The 11,223-nt window shown below is 60.1% G+C and overlaps 1 protein-coding gene across 1 annotated transcript in view; it reads left to right on the top strand.

Moving 5' to 3' along the window:
• The window catches only part of Rasgrp1 (RAS guanyl releasing protein 1 (calcium and DAG-regulated)), a 37,651-nt gene that overhangs the window by 17,621 nt on the left and 8,807 nt on the right, over nt 1-11,223 (top strand). Inside the window, exons 4-13 of the mRNA XM_013010011.1 lie at nt 1,537-1,599; nt 2,886-3,017; nt 4,257-4,410; nt 6,383-6,556; nt 7,224-7,340; nt 7,471-7,746; nt 8,589-8,669; nt 10,341-10,445; nt 10,809-10,918; nt 11,071-11,215. Of these exons, the coding sequence (XP_012865465.1) occupies nt 1,537-1,599; nt 2,886-3,017; nt 4,257-4,410; nt 6,383-6,556; nt 7,224-7,340; nt 7,471-7,746; nt 8,589-8,669; nt 10,341-10,445; nt 10,809-10,918; nt 11,071-11,215 (1,357 nt within the window). The remainder of the gene's footprint in view (nt 1-1,536; nt 1,600-2,885; nt 3,018-4,256; nt 4,411-6,382; nt 6,557-7,223; nt 7,341-7,470; nt 7,747-8,588; nt 8,670-10,340; nt 10,446-10,808; nt 10,919-11,070; nt 11,216-11,223) is intronic.

An 11,223-nucleotide genomic window follows, 5' to 3' on the forward strand; every position in this document is an offset into this window, starting at 1 on the left:
CCCCTCCCCCCCCAGCCCCCCAGCCCCGCGTTTGCTCTCCTTGTCTACTCCTTCTTTTCCGGCCCAGGGCTTTGGACTGTGACCCTCCTGCCTCCATCCGCCACCTGGCTGGAGTCGCAGCATCGATCACTAGACGCAGCACGCTCATTGAGATGGGGTTCTTGCTTTTTTTTCTTTTCCAGTCCCCGCACCCCGCTTCACGCTCACTGCCCTCTGACCTGCACGCTCACCCCACATCACAGTGGTCTCCCCATCCCACCGGCCACCCCAGGGCACACCTCTCAGCCCCGGGATCTCTTCAGCAGTGATCACCCCTGGCTCACACCTCACATCCCCAGCCTCCCTTCCCTGGGCCTCCACCCGCTGGTCAGCGCGTCCTGGTCCTTTATTACCTGTGCTCGGCGTGGATGAGAAGCCCCTCCACAGCCCGGCCCGCCTCCCCGCCCACCCCCGGCGCTCTCCACCTTCTCCACAACACTGCCACAGCAATCCCCGCGCTTCCTCACCCTGGCCAGCCCCTCCCCTTGGAGGACCCCCCTGTGGGGCTCTGGACACCCGCCCGCCCTCCTCCCTTTCAAAAACAACTCTAGGTTTTTGCCAGGTGCCAGTCACTCAGGAGGCTGAGCTCTGAGGATCGCAGTTCAAAGCCAGCCAGACTGTTAGCTCCAAGTAACCACCAAAAAGCAGGAAGCGGATCTGTGGCTCGAGGGTAGAGCACCAGCCTTGAGCGAAAACCCGACGGGAGCAAGACCACCCCCTCCAGTTCACCGAGGCCGCTGCGGTGCACAGGGCCTCGTGACCCACCGAAAGGCCCGGAACCCCAGTGTAGCCGCTATGTGGCGGCTTGGCGGGGAAGTGGGGGAGGCCTTGCGGGGCCAGACCTCCGGCCTGTGCCGGCCTGTCATCAGAAGACAGATGGCCAGGTCCCCCACGGTCACCAGGGGACCGGTGTCACTTCTCTGGCTTGTAAACGAAACCCTTCCCACGCGTCTGCAAAGAGATGCAAGAGCCTTCTGCTCTATTCAGAGAGCTGAGGGCTTGTAGTGCTGCCCAGCCCTACGGGGTTACTCGCATGGCTTTGTGTGACCTGTCCCTCGCCTTGTGTGTGTGTGTGTGTGTGTGTGTGTGTGTGTGTCTGTCTGTCTGTCAGTCAGCACAGGGACTTGAACTCAAGGTGTGAGCATTCTTCTTTTGCTTTATTTTGCTCAAGTCTGGTGCTACCTCTTGAGCCATGCCTCCATTTCTCGCTTTTTTGGTGGTTAATGGGAGAGAAGAGTCTCTCAGACTGGGCTGACTGGGCTGCATGCGAACCACCATCCTCAGGTCTCAGGTCCTCCCGAGAAGCTGCCAGAGGCGCGAGTGGGTAGAACATTAGTGCTCTTGATGACCATTTCTCCGTGGAGTTTGCTAGTGTGTAGATGAGTAAACAGTAAACACGAAGGAGGGTCTCTGGAGACCTGGCAGAGTTTCCTTTCTCTGGTCTGCAAGGCTGGAGGCTCTTTGGCTTCTTCCATTTCACCTTAACCACAGTTCCACCTACAAAGAGGCCCTGGCAAAGGATTCCCCTGGGCTCTGCCTGAAGATCTGCTACTTCGTGAGGTACTTGTCTGCCAGTAGCGTCTCTGGCAGAGGGGAGGGGGAAGGAGGGAGGGAAGGAGGGAGGGGAGGGAGGGGCGGGCTGCTGCATCTCTTCCTGCTTTCCCCTGACTTTCCCCTCCTGAACGTTTTTCTGGAGGAGTGGAAAAGGACAAATCTTAATTCTGGACATTTCCCAACACAGCCCATACGTTTCTTCTGGAATTTTGTCGCTGTTGTTACTGTTTTCAGTTTTACAGCATTTTGGTGCCCAGTGACAATGGAATGTAGAAATAATGATCTTTTTGGTGTTTTTATCCCAGCTTATAAACATAATGACATTTTAAAAAGCCAGAGAACAATACAATTCATATTAGTCACTAAGATCCAACTACTTACTTTGGATATGTTTCCTTTGTTTTTTTCTACACTGATTTTTTTTTTTTTGGTCAGTTGTGGGGCCTGAACTCTGGACCTGGGCGCTGTCCCTCAACTCTTCAGCTCAAGGCTAGCACTCCACCACTTGAGCCACAGCGCCACTTCTGGTTTTCTAGTGGTTTATTGGAGATAAGAGTCTCTTGGACTTTCCTGCCCGGGCTGGCTTTGAACTTTGATCCTCAGATCTCAGCCTCTTGAGTAGTTAGGATGACAGACATGAGCCACCGGCACCCTGCTTACACCAATTTTTTTTTTTTGGGTCCGGTTGTGAGGCCTGAACTCTGGGCCTGGGTGCTGTCCCTCAGCTCTTCAGCTCAAGGCTAGCGCTCTACCACTTGAGCCACAGCGCCACTTCCGGCTTTTTTTCTTTTTGGTTATGTGGTGCTGAGGAATTGAACCCAGGGCCTCAGGCTTGCAAGGCAAGCGCTCTACCACTGAGCCACCTTCCCAGCCCTACACCAATTTTTTAAAATGTAGTTGAGATCAAAATACACATAAGTTTCCATAGCCTGTCATTTTCTCCTAAATTTGTAGCCATCTATACTCCTATAAATACTACTTTTCACGTGCGTGTTCCGCTCACCGCAATGGGTGATCTGCGGGTGCTTGGTCCCCACAGGGGTTGTGGTTTGTCCTTCGTGGTTAATGCAGATACAAGATGGCGCCTGAATCTCCTCCCTGTTCGTTTCCCTGTACCTTGTCCTACCAGAGTGTTTTTCCTTCCCTCACAGCCACCCCCCCCTCCGCTCCCTCACCAGTGGGCAAGCCGGCCTCTGGTTTTCTGGGCACCCTCTTTGCAGCTTCAGTGTCCCCCCCCCGCCCCCCGTGTGCGTCAGGTTCAGATTGTCGCTCTCCACCCCCCTTCCTCCTAGGTACTGGACCACTGAGTTCTGGATCATGTTTAAAATGGACGCCAGCCTGACGGACACGATGGAGAAGTTTCAGGAGCTGGTGAAAGCCGCCGGCGAGGAGTCGCACTTACGCCTCATCGACACCACTCAGATGTGAGTGCCAGGCCTCCCCCTGTCCACACCCAGCCTGCGCGGCCCGCTGCCCGCTGCCCGCGCTGGCCCTGCCCGGCCCCAGCCCCTGGCAGCGGCACTGCCACCCGCTGAGCAGGGCCTGACCGCTGGCCACGGCGGCGAGATGCCCGCGGCCCGCGCTGGCCCTGCCCGGCCCCAGCCCCTGGCAGCGGCACTGCCGGCCTGTTACCCGCTGAGCAGGGCCTGACCGCTGGCCACGGCGGCGAGATGCCCGCGGCCCGCGCTGGCCCTGCCCGGCCCCAGCCCCTGGCAGCGGCACTGCCGGCCTGTTACCCGCTGAGCAGGGCCTGACCGCTGGCCACGGCGGCGAGAAGGCCGGGGCAGGTCAGGAAGAACGTGGGGACACCGTGTCCAGCGGTGCGAGAAGCCAGTGCCTGGATTCTAAACATACCTGAGCTGGCATGGGGGAGACGTGCTAAAGCTGTACCAGGCGGAGCCTGAGACGCGGGCGGGTGGCGGCACTGGGGAGGGGCGCAGCAGTGTCGGCCTCTCCCAGTGTGAGGAGGGCGGGGAGCCCCGGTTTCCACCGCATAAAAGTTGCTCATTTTGCAGGAACTCAGCTCCTGCCTTAGGGAATTCCAGAGCTGAGACCTGGGTCTGAGCTCAACCAGGGATCTGGAGACCCGCCCCATGGCGTCCTGCCCCGGCCTGGCTTTGCCCGGCTGGTTGAGCCAGTCCAGAGCGGATGTCAAAGTCCCTCTGGAGCGGGCGGTGGGCCGGGCGGCGCGCCCCTGCGCCTGTGCTGAGGGCGGGGGCAGCGCGCGGAGGGCGGGGGGCACGCGCCCGGCCTGCCTCCCTGGCCGCCCTGTCTCAGGCCAGTGTCCACGCCAGCTGGCTAGAGGCGTGGGGAGCGGTGAGCGCGGGGTGCCTTCCGCAGGACCTTCCGAAGTCTGTAATGCACTGGGTGGCCAGGGAGGCTGGCGAGGGTGACAGCTTCCCAGTCCCTGTGGATCCTAGAACCCCTCTACTGAATGGCCACACACGCCGTGCCCCCCCCCCCGCTTGTCCAGCATTGGGAAGCCATGTGGGTTGACTGTGTGGAGACATGGGGGGGGGCACCGGAGGTCAGCTGGGCTTCCCCGGGGGCTTTCAGTCCCTGGAGACCGGGGGAAGGTGACCCCGCCGGTGCGGCTCTGTCCTGTGTGCACGGAGGGCGTGACTTCCCGCTGTCCTTTCTCCCGCACTCCTCTGCCCGCACAGCAACGCGCGGGACTGGTCGAGGAAGCTCACTCAGAGGATAAAGTCCAACGCCAGCAAGAAGCGCAAGGTGTCCCTGCTCTTCGACCACCTGGAGCCGGAGGAGCTGTCCGAGCACCTCACCTACCTGGAGTTCAAGTCCTTCCGGAGGATCTCCGTACGTAGCCACAGCGGGCGGCCCGCTGGGAGACGGGCGAACGCGGGCATCCGGCAGCCTGGGCGCCCCGAGCCTCGCGGTGCTGGGCGCGTTTGGTTACCCCTCCTGGGTCTCCAGGCCAGCCCCTCCCACCCCTCATGCTCAGAAGGCTTCAGGTTAGGGTACCGGGCGGCCCGTGTGCCCCACACACATGCACTCCTCATCCTGTCATCGTTAGATTTCCAGAAAGTTCTTGTTAATCTTTTCCAACCAAAGAAGAAGCTGGGCTGTGTGCCCTGGGAGTTCCGACCCATTCTTGGGGGAGCCTGGAACCGCTCTGGGACATCACTACATAAAGTAGAGGCCGCTCGGCCTGCCAGAGCCCTGAAGGGGGGGCTGCCGCGGCCTGGCAGCCCCTGTCCTAGAGGTAAACCCGCCGCTGGCGTCCTGGGCCGCCCCGCAGAGCCGAAGGGGTTTAGCGCCAGGGTGCAGGAGAGCACCCGCCCGGGCGGCCTGCCCTCGCTGGGCTCTGCAAGGCCGCGCTGGTCCCGTAGGGGAGAGGCGGACACGCCAGCCGCCCGCAGTCCTTGTGACGCACCCCGCCGCCCAGGTGCAGGGGTGGGGGCGCTGACCCCTGCGAGGACCTCAGCCCTCCCCGCCCCCCCCCCCGTGTCGTGGACACCTGCAGGCCAGCCACGCTGGGCGCAGGCTCCCGTTTTCATACCACCGTTGGCCATCATCCAGCTAGGGACCCCTCCCCCCCTGCGTCCTACCCACTCTGGAAGCAGACACCCGCTCACCCCACCCCCGGGCTGCGGCAAGGCCTTCCTCCACAGAAGCCTGCCATGGGGAGGCTCCTCGGGAGTCCCCGCCCGGCAGCTAGGGGCGCGCGTGTGTGCCCAGAGCCCAGGCAGGGCTCGAGCTCCAGGTGGCAAGGGGGAGAGGGTGGGAGGCGCGGGACAGCTTGTGGGCAGCCCCGCGGGGGCCGGAGTGCCCGGTTTGCCCGTGGGAAGGACGCTGGACGCGGGCACCTGTGTCCAGGTCCCTTTTGCAGAACGGGTCCAGGGGTTCCATTTGTTTGCTTTTCTTACGTGGTTTGAAGTAGTTTTCCCAAACGAAGGCAATTTTCTCCCACCATGAGGGATCAGGGAATTCTCTCTGCTGGGCACTGAAAGGCACTGGGTGTTTGCTGCTGCGAGTCAGGGGAGAAGGGGAGATGATAAGGACGATTTTGTAGTTGTTTAATTTTGCTCAGGCTTGAACTTGGTCTGGTCTGTCCCTGAGCTCTGTGCTCCATGCTAGTGCTCTCCCACTGCAGCCACAGCTTTACTTGCCGCCTTTATTGTTTTATTCTTTGATAGTTTATTGGCGAGAAGAGTCACAGACTTTCCTGGCCGGGGCTGGCTTTGAGCCGCGATCCCCAGATCCTAGCCTCCTAACTAGGGTTACAGGCGAGACCCACCAGCATCTGGTGATAATGCTTTATTTAAGTGATTTCAACATTAGTCTCCTCCTGATAATCCTTGGAGTGAGTCCTGGTAACTTTTTACTCTCAGGACTGATGAGCTTTGTGTTTCCAGTAATAAATACGCTGTGGCCATCACTTACACCAGACGTTCTGGACCATTCCTGGCCTTTCCCCCCTGTGGCTTTGTGGTCAGTGTAGTCACCACCCCTGTCCAGCTAGGAGGCCTGTCCCCACGCGCAGCTAGCCCGGGCTCCTGCCCTCCGGTCCCTGGCGTCCCTGGCTGGCGAGGAGAGGACACCAGATCCTCGCCCATCCGCATGAGGTCCCCTCAGCACGGTGCGCGTGCGTGCGTGTGAACGCTGTCGCGTGCGTCTGCGCAGTGTTGGCTCCTCACAACTCCATGTCCTGGGTGGGGCGGAGTTCATGTTGAAGCTAACAACTGGGGCGGGGAAGAACTTCTTTTAGGGGAACTGTCTTCTCCAACGTTGGCTCGGTCCTTACGGTTGTCTCTTTCCCCCCTCCCAGTTCTCTGATTATCAAAATTACCTTGTAAATAGCTGTGTGAAGGAGAACCCCACCATGGAGCGCTCCGTCGCCCTGTGCAATGGCGTCTCCCAGTGGGTGCAGCTCATGGTGCTCAGCCGCCCCACCCCACAGCTCCGTGCCCAGGTCTTCGTCAAGTTCATCCAGGTGGCTCAGGTGAGTGGCGGTGTGGAGATGCCCGCCCATCCGCCCGCCTGTAGGGCCGCGGGGTGGAGGACCTGCCCCCCCCCCCATGAGGCAGGAGGACACGCGGGGGCCGTGTCGGGTGCAGATCCCGCTTAGGCCCGCTTAGATTGCTCCCACCCTCCACACACCTGAGGGGGGGGCGATTCCCCACCAGTGCGGCTGAGTGAGTGAGACCCCGGGGCGGCCAGGCCGGGTGATGGGCCGAGCCTGTGGCCGCTTTGCACCGGGGAGCAAGGCAGAGTCCCCAGCCTCCAGAATAAAGACACCCGGGAAACGTGGGACAGAGGAAGTGAGAGGTGGCGCTCAGGGATGCGATTTCCCAGTTCTGGATGGCACAAACAGGTGTCCCCCCGAGTCTGGCGCGTGGGCCGTCCACGGGGGGGAACAGGCCTGGGAGCCCCCCTCCAGGTGGAGACCTCACCTCCAGAGCCGTCTGTGTTCAACACCGGGGCCGTCTCGGGAGCCGCTGCTGGAGATGGGGGTTGACACCCGGCCACAGCACAGGTTCTTCTGGGTGGTCCTGGGCCTGGGACTCAGCCCGGGGAGCAGCGGAGCGCCGTCTCCGGCCGTAGACGCAGCACAGACAAGGCGCCTGGGCCCCGGAGCGGGGCCGTGACGCCGCTTTCTCCCCTCCCAGAAGCTCCACCAGCTGCAGAACTTCAACACGCTCATGGCCGTGATCGGCGGGCTCTGCCACAGCTCCATCTCCAGGCTCAAGGAGACCAGCTCGCACGTCCCCCACGAAATCAATAAGGTCAGTGCCACCTGCGCCTCTGGGCCCCCCAGGAGCCTTCCCCGCTGCCACCTCCTGCCCACAGGACCCGGGGAGCCGGGAGCCCGGGCTGGGGAGGCGTCGGCCACGGCCCTGTGCCTCTGCCCCGCAGGTCCTGGGCGAGATGACGGAGCTGCTGTCCTCCTGCAGAAACTACGACAACTACCGGCGCGCCTACGGCGAGTGCTCCCACTTCAAGATCCCCATCCTGGGGGTGCACCTGAAGGACCTCGTCTCCCTGCACGAAGCCATGCCCGACTACCTGGAGGACGGCAAGGTGAACGTGCCCAAGCTGCTGGCCCTGTACAGCCACATCAACGAGCTGGTGCAGCTGCAGGAGGCCGCCCCGCCGCTCGAGGCCAACAAGGATCTGGTGCACCTGCTCACGGTGAGCCCCCCTCCCCTCGCCCCTCCCCGTCCCCCTGCGCCGGCCGGAGGGGCCGCACCAGGGGGAGCACAGCCTGGACTCACGCAGCGGGGACTCTGCGGGCTTCCCGCGTCTGGCGCAGTAGCCCTCCTGCGTTCACACCCCGGGCCGGCTCACATGCTGACACAGCCCCTCCACAAAAGGGACAGAACCGGTCAGGGACAGCACCCAGGCCCTGAGTTCAAGCCCCAGGATAACCAAGAATGGGGGGGGGCTGGAGGGCGGCAGAGTAGTGAGGAAAAGCACTGAACATTCTTGGGATGCTGCGGCCCCTGGCTGAGCTCCCTCTCCTGGAGGGTTCATGGCGTGTGGGGTGCGAGGTTTGCACTTCGGGTGTGAGTGACCGGGAGCTTCTTCCCTGACCTGCGGCTCCACAGTTCACCAGTAACTTCAGTGGGGACCTGAGTTCCACTCCCCCACTCCCCTCCCCATCCTGGGGCTTGAACTCAGGGCCTGGGCGCTGTCCCTGAGCATTTTACTCAAGGCTAGTGCTCCACCACTTGAGCCACAACCGCACTCCGCGCTTTTGTCTGAGTAGTTTTTGGAGACACGAGTCTCACGGCCATTCCTTCCTGGGCTGGCTTGGAACCGTGCTCCCCCAATCTCAGCCTCCTGAGTAGTCAGGATTACAGGCGTGAGCCACAGTGCCCCTTCCGGCTTTTTGTTTGTGTGGTGCCAAGGAATCGAACCCAGGGATTTGTGCATGCTAGCCACATTCCCAGCCCCGCAACTTGGTGATTTTTTAAAGACTACACTCCCAGGCACCTGGAGGATAAGGGAGCCTGCTCTGTCCCCCTCTGCAGCTGTCCCTGGACCTCTACTACACAGAAGACGAGATCTATGAGCTCTCCTATGCCCGCGAGCCCAAGAACCACAGAGCGCCGGTAGGTGCCTCTCAGCTCCTCTGTTCACCTTAACGTGGAGCGTTTTATTTCCACGGGGTCCAGTCCCACTTGAGAGCACGAAGACGAACCAGGAGGCTCAGGGCCCTGTCTGCAGGGGATCGGGGGGACCCGCTTCCACGGAACCTGTGCGTCACCCTGAACACGGTTGCTGCAGATCACTGGCGGCTTTCATTTCCAAGGTGTTAGTGGCATTTCGATGGAAAGGTTAACTTCGCCTGCTTTTGGATTTTAGTTTAAGTTTCAAGGATTTGGAAATGGATTTCATCTCAGCCCACGCAGGCTTGGGATTTTTCTGTCTTAGGTTTTATTTTAACTCATTATCACCCCGCTCTGTAGCAGAAAGGGACTAGAGAACAAAAAGGAAATAGAAATGCTCCGTTTTATTCTACGGCTGAAGCCCCGGCCCCATCCCTTTTATGCTTTAGTCACTTCTCGGTAGGATGTCACCTTTTTGCCCAGGCTAGTTTTGGACCCTCTACCTCCACCTCCCGTGAGCCGGAATTGCACGTGTGAACCACCATGGCTGGTTCGTTTGTTGAGATGGGGCTTGCTCTTTGTCTAGGATAGCCTTGAACCTCAGTGCTGATCTCTGCTTCCCAGTACATGGGATTACAGGTGAGAGCCACCAGGCCCAGTCTCGAGTTTTTAATTCTGGTTAATAGTTGTATTCTGATCTGCATTTTCCCGGTGGCTAATAATTGAGCATATTCTTATATCCTTCCTGGTTGTTTATAACCTTTGGAGATAAATCTGCTTAGCTCATTTATCCACTTCATTATTCAGTTTATTTGGCTGTGCTTTGGTTTGAACGCAGGGACCTGAGCTTGCTAGAAAGGCACTGTACCACTTAAAGCACATCCCCAGTCTCTGTTATTTTTAAGACAGGGTGTCACTCTTTTGTATAGGCTTCGCCTTGAACCTTGATCCTACCTGCAGGTAGCTAGGATTAGAAGTGTTTACACCGGACTGTTAAGAACGGGGTCTTTCTTGACAACTTTTGCCCAGAATGGTCTCCAGTTTCAGTCTTCTTCACCGCCTGTGTTCCGTCAAACCTGGTCTTTATTCTGGACAGTAATCATCACATGAACAGCTCACGGAATTTTCTCCCAGTTCAGCATAGTAGTCTTGGTTTGTTGTTTTTTGGTTTTTGTTTTTTTGTCGGTCATGGGGCTTGAACTCTGGGCCTGGGCGCTGTCCCTCAGCTCTTCAGTTCAAGGCAAGTGCTCTACCACTTGAGCCACAGCTCCATTTCTGGTTTTCTGGTCGTTTATTGAAGATAAGAGTTTCATGGGCTTTCCTGCTCAGGCTGGCTTTGAACTTTGATCCTCAGATCTCAGCCTCCTGAGTAGCTGGGATTACAGGCGTGAGCCAGTGGCTCACCAGCTTAGTCTCTTGTTTGATGTAATTCCATTGGTCAGTTTCTGCTTTTGCTTCCTGGGCTAACACAGGGCTCCCATCTGGGAGATCTCTGTCTGTCCAGTGTCTGGGAGTGTTTCCCTGTACTTCGTCCTGTCGCTCATTGTAGCTGGAGGTCAGTAGAGGTGGGCGGCCCTGGGTGCTACCGTGGCTGAGTGGAGGAGCTGGAAGCCCGCGGCGGGGAGTGTGGGAGAGCGAGTGCGTCCTGGTCACGGGCTGCGCTGTTGCCTGCAGCCTCTGACGCCTTCGAAGCCACCGGTGGTAGTGGACTGGGCCTCCGGTGTCTCCCCCAAGCCCGACCCCAAGACCATCAGCAAGCACGTGCAGAGGATGGTGGATGTGAGTGCCGCCCAGGGCGCATGAGCCTGGCTCAGCGGGGGGGGGGCGCCCAGGGCCCCTCCCCAGACACCCCGGTCACACAGGCCTGCCGCAGGGAGACGGGCTGCAGAGGAGGGGAGCGGAGCACTTCCAGGGGCTGCTGTGAGCCCCGGAGGAGCTGCAGAGGGACAGCGAGAAGGGTGCGGGTGGGCTGCGGGGCAGGCGGGCAGCGCCAGGCCCGGTGCGAGTCTGTGCCCCTGCCCTCGGGCAGCCCCTCCGCCCCCCTCCATCCCCCCTCCATCCTCCACCCCCCCTCCGCCCCCCTCTGCCCCCTTCATCCTCTCCGTGCTCCTGACTGTGCTCACTGGGGCCTCTCCTCTGCAGTCTGTCTTCAAGAACTACGACCATGACCAGGACGGCTACATCTCCCAGGAGGAGTTTGAGAAGATAGCTGCGAGCTTCCCCTTCTCCTTCTGCGTGATGGACGGCGACCGGTGAGGAGGGGTGAGGGCGGGCTCATGATGGGGATGGTGGGCAGGGGAGAGGAGGGATGAAGGTGGGGCCGTGGGCTGGGGTGTGTGGTAGTGGTCGGATTAGCCAGGGAGCCCTCCTTGGCCCGCGCGCTCACCCCCGGCTCCCCCCCCAGGGAAGGCCTCATCAGCCGCGCGGAGATCACAGCCTACTTCATGAGGGCCAGCTCCATCTACTCCAAGCTGGGCCTGGGCTTCCCTCACAACTTCCAGGAGACCACCTACCTGAAGCCCACCTTCTGCGACAACTGTGCGGGATTTGTACGTGG

This window comes from Dipodomys ordii, unplaced genomic scaffold (genome assembly GCF_000151885.1).
Source record: "Dipodomys ordii isolate 6190 unplaced genomic scaffold, Dord_2.0 Scaffold11, whole genome shotgun sequence".
NCBI lineage: Eukaryota > Metazoa > Chordata > Mammalia > Rodentia > Heteromyidae > Dipodomys > Dipodomys ordii.